A 7,953-nucleotide genomic window follows, 5' to 3' on the forward strand; every position below is an offset into this window, starting at 1 on the left:
TCCTCCTCAAGGGAGGAATTTGAACCTAAATCTGAGAGGCACTCCGGTATGTGTTGAGAGTCATCCCTGGTGGCTCCATAACCCGGGTTCCTCTTCTTCCTTGACCTGTGGGCTACGTTCTTGTACTGAATGATCACTGAAACAGTGTAAAAGCATTGGCTTCTAATGACATCTGCGCTCTCTAACGGGTTGCGCTTCTTTTTTTACACAATGTGTACCCACGCACACACACACACACACAGACACACACGTTCTCTAAAACGTGTGTGTGTGTGTGTGTGTGGCAGTACCCGCCAGCTACACAGCTAATTTTTCAAAACGAACTTAAAAAAAAATCTTATACTAATATGCACACCATTATTCACTCATCTCGGGAATTAGCAGAAATTTCGTGTTGTGAACAGGTAGGTGTGGGAGACTGAAGGCTACACGTGACTCCTGTAGTGACACACTTGGTGTCAACACTACAGAATGTGGCAACATCAAGTGTGAGGTTACGCTGAGTGTGAGGTGGGTGTGCAACTGGATCAAGGGCCACAGAGGACCCAGAAAGTGCAAGTTTAAGAACCAGGATCGAGTGTGAGTTAGGAGACACTGGTAGTGAGGTCCTGGTGAAGGACCAGCCCTTCCTCCTAAAGTTCCCCAACGTCAAGAAAACGCCCAATTTAAAGTGTCCTCTCCTAACCTACCAGACCAGAGGACCCAAAACTGAAAACGGGACAGAAGTTCACTTTCGCGAGCCGCTTCCATTTTCTAGTAGTATTTTCATTTTCCATTTTCCATTTTCTTCCATTTCCTTGTGTAACACATATGAGTGAAAAGCGAGGCTCTACGTAAGAGGACAGGTTGGATGGGCAGTGGTGAGGGGAGAGGCGAGGGGAGGAAGAGCCCAGGGACAAGGTCAGTATGTCAGTAATAACAGGTAAGAGGAGACTTGAGATGTGAGTGTGGATGAGGAGTGAGGGCGCAGGGGCGGGCAGTGATGAGGGGTGTGGGACTGGTGGGGGTTGTGATGGCCCTCTACTGCTGGACGCGGCCAGGACACCACTGTCGGCCACCAAGGGCCACACTCACACTCTCCAGCGCCGCATTCTCACCCTTCTCGCCACGCTCATCTCCAATGAAACAAATAATCAAATAGCACCTTGGCGGATGCTTCAGTCAGAAGTGTTCTCATAATAGAACAAAAATTCGCGGAGCGTTCCAGTCGGAGTTGCTAAGGTGAGTGATTTATCAAGACCCGCACACACACACACCCCAACCCTGCCACCTCTTGCCCCCCTATTCTTCCACCTCTTGCCCCTATCCTTCCATCTGTCTTTTATCCAGTCCTCGCCGCCTCTTCTCAAGGGATAGAGGCTGGGCTAGACCAAGTCAGGGTCTGGGAATAAAGAAGTGGATGATGAAAGGAGTCGGTGTTTACCCTAGCTCTCGCACCAGAACTGTGTGTGTGTAAGAGAATGATATGCAGGAATAGGGTTTGTGTGGCGGTGGAGGGTGGGCCCGCAGAAGCAGTTACTAGCAGAGGGGCCCGGGGCAGACTTGAGGCATGCATACCAAATAGCCGCGTGCCCTCCCCTCCCTCTACCACCACAGGTCCACCAGCGAGGGACAACACCGGCTCGTTTGGAGGCTCGTATCATGCCCTAGGAGCCTCCGTCGGCAAGGCTCAGGCACCATGATATACATGTTGTGCAGGTATAGTGTGAACATGTGTGTGCTTGTCCGTTGTGAGCGTACGCATGTGCGTTAGTGCCCGTCTCTCGTTACAGGAAGAGGCAAGCAACACTGAAATAATCGACAGGGATAACTACAACAGAAAACTGGACATCAGTGAGGCCCTACACATCAAAAAGTCAAGACCAGTAATCAACAACCACTTAACACATAATTATGTGTTTATGTGTTGCATATCTGGCCGTGTACCGTAGTCTCAGTGTTGTACATCACTTGAGCTCTTCCTGTGGGCTTACAACACACACCACCTCCTCTACCTTCTTACACCAGTTTACATTCTGGAAGTATGAAAAACTGACTGCTTCTTCTTTTTGTGTGGTGTATAGCTGTGACTCCCTCACCCCCTAGATCTGCTTACCTCTGGCTCAAAAACGCTGCCTTTTTTCCGAACATTTCTTTGGAAGCTAATATGTGGTTATCGTATTCCTTTTTCGTGTTTTTCCACAAGAACTCTCCCGGAACCACTATTATTCTCTTTTATCTTAGTTCTGAAATTAATTTTTTCCTTACCATATTTGTTAGTACTGTAAGCCACTTCGTTCCATGTCTTTAGATTGTTTACATTTCTATTAAGTGCGGTCAGCCTACCAATTCAGACACTTTATTCGTACAGATGTTTATAAATCGTGTCAGTAGTGGCTGTGTGAGCAAGTACACTAACTTCTGCATATTTCACTGTTGGTATTAATTATGTTGAAAGTGATCTCTTAACGTTTCTCCATCAAAGGTACTTGAAAGCTTCATTTAAATTTGGTTAAATTACGCAGCACTTATTTTTAGCGTTTGTGTGGTTCACTGATGATTAAGAATCTCTATCAATCATTTTAGATTAATTTATTTGGTGTCCATAGAATTCTGTCATACAAATTGAAGCTTACATGAAAGCGCTTCCCATTATCTCATATTCCCATTATTGTATACTTCCATTATTGTATACTTCCATTATTGTATACTTCCATTATTGTATACTCCCATTATTGTATACTTCCATTATTGTATACTCCTATTACTATATACTATTAAGTATACTCCCCGCCATTCATACAAGGTCCCCAGCTACTCATTCACGCTCTCTCCGTCACTCAGACATGGTCTCGCAGCTGAATCAGTAATATTCCCTTAATAATAATTAATATCTAATAACATTCAAACACGTATACCAACAAGCGTTATACTAAGAAGAGACTTAAGTACATATATATATATATATATATATATATATATATATATATATATATATATATATATATATATATATATATATATATATATATATATATACTCCCATTACATTATTGTATACTCCCATTATAATATAGAAGTAGACCAGATGCGGAACTTACGGAGAACGACGATGTGTTTCTAATATGGAAGCTGTTATGCGGGGGAGGAGTTGAGGTCACCTCGCGAGGACTTTATACATTCCACGTGTTGGCTTCTGGCTATGCTGGTGTGTATGTATATATGCATGCATATGTGCGTGTGTGTGTGTGTGTGTGTGGGTCTGCATCCCCCCCTCCCCCTTAGATTGCAATGCACGCAGCCAGTAACTGCAGAATGGCCTGAATTCTTACCTAGAGTGTGTGAGCTTGACGACCTGCGGTGTGTATCTTTGTTTAGCTGTAAGGGACGCCTGGGGGAGGCCTGGTCGGAGACCGGGCCGCAGGGCTGTTGATCCCCGGAAGCTACACAAGGTTGACGTCTTAACCTCCACACACTGTAGCCATTGCGGTACACGCTCTGGAGTGCTCCTGGTGTGTGTATGTGTATTCACGTAGTTGTGCTTGCGGGGGGTTGAGCTCTGGCTCTTTGGTCCAGCCTCTCAACTGTCAATCAACTGGTGTACGGATTCTTAAGCCTACCAGGCTCTATCATATCTAACCTGTGTCCCTTTGCACGCGTCCCATCTTTGCTAAACAGCTTATCTTTATCTTTCCTGTGAATTCGTCTGAGAATTTTATAGGTAATGACCATGTCTCCCCTAACTCTTCTGTCTTCCAGTGTCGTGAGGTTTAGTTTCAGGAACTTTTCCTCGTAGCTCATTCCTCTCAACTCGGGGACTAGCTTGGTGGCATACATCTGAACCTCTTCTAACGTCGTTCTGTCTTTGACTAGATGTGGACTCCACGCTGAAGCCGCATATGCAAGTATTGGTCTGACATATGTGACATACAAAGTTCTAAATGATTCCTTATACAAGTTGCTGTAGGCAATTCTTATGTTAGCCAGCCTTGCTTACGCCGCCGGTGGTATTCTTTTGGTGTGGGCTTAAGGGGACAGGTCTGGTATGATATAAAGTCCTAGATCTTTCTCTCGTCCTGACTCCTGTAGGATTTCTTCACCCAGCTGGTACCTTGTGTTTGGCCTCCTGCTCCCTACACCAACATCGCCACGACCTCCAACATCGCCACGACCTCCAACATCGCCACGACCTCCAACATCGCCACCACCAACATCGCCACCACCAACACCGTGACCACCAACATCGTCACCACCACCAACACCACGACCACCAACACCTACAACCTCCAACATGTGTTGCCACCTGTCCCCTTCCGACTACGAGGGCCGCCTCCCACCCCCACACTGCCGCTAGGGTATGTGTGTGTGTGAGCGTAGAGACCGCTACTCGCGTCCCCGTGACCACCATACCTGGTGAGGCGCGCTGCTCACTATGCAGGCCCCTCACCTGCTGGGGGAAGTCACGTCCTCACAGGCCAGCTCCTCCAGAGCCTTAATCAAGCACCTGCTTTTATTCCTCTTGAACGCTATCACATATTCTCTTGACGTCCTCTCTGCCATGTTATAATTGTCTTCACTTTACTGGTTTAATGTATTCATTTGCTTTAAACATCTTCGAGTTTACTTGTTAGCAAGTTAAGAGTTCATTGTTTGGTTAATGGTTTTTAAGAGTTGAACTGATTATTTGTTTTGATATTTGTTTGATTCTGCTCCTTGATTTCTTCTGATTTTCTTTCTTTTCATTTTTGTTTCAATTGTCTGTTTTCTACAATTGATTTTGTATCCTGCTTTAACAGTCGAATATGACTCGTGTGTGTGTGGGGGGGGGGGGGTAGGGATGTGAGAGTGTGTGTGTGTTCTCACCTATTTATACTTACCTACGTATGCCTGCAGGACTGGGCTTTAGCTCTTGGGCTTTTCTAGCCGCCGGGTGTCTAATGCAATGCCTCCTGACCTATTTCCTCATCACACTTGCTTATTAACGTTGTGGACTGGAGTTTACCTCTACATCCTGTTCCTTTAGGTCATTCCATTTACCCACTTCTCTTACGCTATAAGAAAACTTCCTAACATCTCTATGACACATCGGAAACTCGAGCTTCCGTCTCTTTTTCTATTGGTATACATTGTAATAATTTCCTCTTTTTCCACTCTATCAACTTTCCTAAGTATTTTATACATCTGTATCATGTCTCCGCTCACTTTCCTCCTTTCTAGCGTCGTCAGGTTTAGTTCCTTCAGCCTCTAATCATACCTCATTCCTCGCAAATCTGAAATAAGTATCGTTGCAAACTTCTGAACCCTTTCGAGCTTCCTTATATTGTTTTTTGTAAGATCCTGCCGCTCCACGATGGGGCGGCAGGATCTTACAAAAACTCTTACAGTGATCTTGAAGCCTCCTTATTTAAGCTCCTGAAGCATGTTCTGACTTTTGCCAGCGTAGAGTACGCGGCTGACGTTATTCTATTTAAATGAGTCTCTGGAATTAGGTTTGGTGTCATATCCACTCCCAGGCCTTTTTCTCTACTCAATATAGGGAGATAGTTTCCCTTCATCATGTATTGGTCTGTCGGTCTCCTGACTCCTGTTTCTATTTCCATCACATTACATTTGCTCGTGTTGAACTCTAGCAGCCATTTATCGGACCAGCTCTGTAGCTTGTTTAAGTCGTCTTGGAATATCTTACAATCCTCATCTATCTCAACCCTTCTCATCAGTCTCGCATCGTTGGCGAACATCGACATATAAGGAGAGAGGAAGGAAATGAGCGAGGGAGGAAGAGAGGGAGGGAGGGAGCGAAGGAGAGAGGAAGGTATTGAGGGAAAGAGTAAGGGAGGGAAACAGAGAGGAAGAGAAGGAGGGAGAGAGGGAGGGAAGAAAGGAAGGAAGGAAGGAAGGAAGGAAGGAAGGAAGGAAGGAAGGAAGGAAGGAAGGAAGGAAGGAAGGAAGGAAGGAAGGAAGGAAGGAAGGAAGTAATGAGGGGGAGAGGAAGGGAAGTAGGGAGGGAGGGAGTGTTTGGGAGGGAGGGAGGGAGGGAGAGATTGAGAGGGAGGGAAAGATGGATGGAGGGTCTGAGAGGGAGGGAGGGAGGGAGAGAGGGGTCTGAGAGGGAGAGGGGGGTGGAAGGGAGAGGGAGAGGGGGTGGAAGGGAGAGGGGGAGGGAGGGAGGCGTCAAGGAGTAGCCACACAGTAATCCCGCTGCCTGTACACCCTCCCAGCCTCCACACAGCGGCTCTTCTAAACAGGTTTTGCCCTATAAAACCTGAAGTATTCAGACCTGATCCTGGAGCGTATAATTATCCAATAACTCATCATGACTCATTCCAAAGGGGTTGTATTTCACTCACCCGTATCAAATGTTGACCAGTTTCTATTACGTCATACATGGTTGTATGCATATACGCTCCATGCACGTCTTCTCTGTATTCTGCCTGACCGTTTGTCTGTGGCCTTCTGTGTTATCTCACACACGATGGCTTCATTATCTGACGCTTCTGTGGTATTATTGAGGTAAAGGTGTTCCTTCTTTTGGCCCTGAACCTTCACCAGGTCCTCTTACCTCACCAGGTCCTCTTACCTCACCAGGTCCTCCTTCCTCACCAGGTCCTCTTACCTCACCAGGTCCTCCTTCCTCACCAGGTCCTCTTACCTCACCAGGTCCTCCTTCCTCACCAGGCCCTCCTTCCTCATCAGGTCCTCCTTCCTCACCAGGTCCTCCTTCTTCACCAGGTCCTCCTTCCTCACCAGGTCCTCCTTCCTCACCAGGTCCTCCTTCCTCATCAGGTCCGCCTTCCTCACCAGGTCCTCGTTCTTCACCAGGTCCTCCTTCCTCACCAGGTCCTCCTTCCTCACCAGGTCCTCCTTCCTCACCAGGTCCTCCTTCCTCATCAGGTCCGCCTTCCTCACCAGGTCCTCGTTCTTCACCAGGTCCTCCTTCCTCACCAGGTCCTCCTTCCTCACCAGGTCCATCTCCCTCACGTGGCACCCTGTCCTCTCGAGTTGACACAAGGGGCAGAAAACGGGGACCCAAAACACAATGCCCTAACCTAGCCCAATCCTATTCCCTAACCTAACCCAACCCCATGCCCTAACCTAACCCAACCCCATGCCCTAACCTAACCCAATCCCATGCCCTAACCTAACCCAACCCCATGCCCTAACCTAACCCAACCCATGCCCTAACCTAACCCAACCCCATGCCCTAACCTAACCCAACCCCATGCCCTAACCTAACCCAACCCCATGCCCTAACCTAACCCAACCAAGCCGTCATCTTAAGGTTGTAGGACTCTCCTCCGTTAAGAATGAATGAGTCAGAGTCTGTCTCCTGTGGATTCCTTCCCATATTGGTCTCCGAATGCATGACAGAACTGATGAGTTGGCCAAAACTTTTGCTCATAAAGAGGGAATTGATTACCATCTTGGACTGTCTTTGAGCAGCCTGAGGGCAGTAATATTCTGGGAACATTAACAAAATCTCGTACACTTGAGGCAAAGTGAAATTCACTCCAGTTACTCCATCTATCATCATCATTCTATTATGCAGGATGAACAGCACGTCTATGGGTCAGCCAATAAGGTTAGCAGACTTCTAGATGTTGCTACTGCTAGGCTTAGGCTCAGCTACAAGTATCTCTGGGAGTTTGTAACATCTGCTGATGTAGATTTGACTAAATGTAAACTCTGTCAGCAGAACTGTTCGCATATCTTGCATCATTATATTATGGAATGTGAAAAAATCATGGAATTCAGAGAAAACACCATTATTAGTGTTCAGGAAATGTGTAAGTACTTTATTCATAATGATGTACTGCCAGGAATCTTAGCGAAGTATCCACAATTTGCTTACTATATGTGCAGCCTGCACCTCCGGGACCGACTGCGCCTCCGGAACCATCACGAAAGGTTGTGGAGAGCGAGCGCTCTGTGAGCAGAGCATCAGTCTGGTTTATGGCATTGTACATGGCATCAAGT

General features: G+C 46.7%; 1 protein-coding gene across 1 annotated transcript; it reads right to left on the reverse strand.

The window, feature by feature from the left end:
* Positions 1 to 6,624: 6,624 nt before the first annotated feature.
* On the reverse strand, positions 6,625 to 6,948 carry LOC138369620 (glutamate-rich protein 6B-like). The gene has a single exon (XM_069333044.1). The coding sequence runs from the start codon at positions 6,946 to 6,948 to the stop codon at positions 6,625 to 6,627; it is 324 nt and encodes a 107-aa protein (XP_069189145.1).
* Between the last annotated feature and the right edge of the window lie 1,005 nt (positions 6,949 to 7,953).

The sequence above is a fragment of the Procambarus clarkii genome, chromosome 29 (assembly GCF_040958095.1).
Source record: "Procambarus clarkii isolate CNS0578487 chromosome 29, FALCON_Pclarkii_2.0, whole genome shotgun sequence".
Classification (NCBI taxonomy): Eukaryota; Metazoa; Arthropoda; class Malacostraca; order Decapoda; family Cambaridae; genus Procambarus; species Procambarus clarkii.

Coding starts and splice junctions, on each gene's coding strand:
- LOC138369620 (XM_069333044.1), bottom strand. CDS start 6,948: ATGGACCTGGTGAGGAAGGAGGACCTGGTGAGGAAGGAGGACCTGGTG.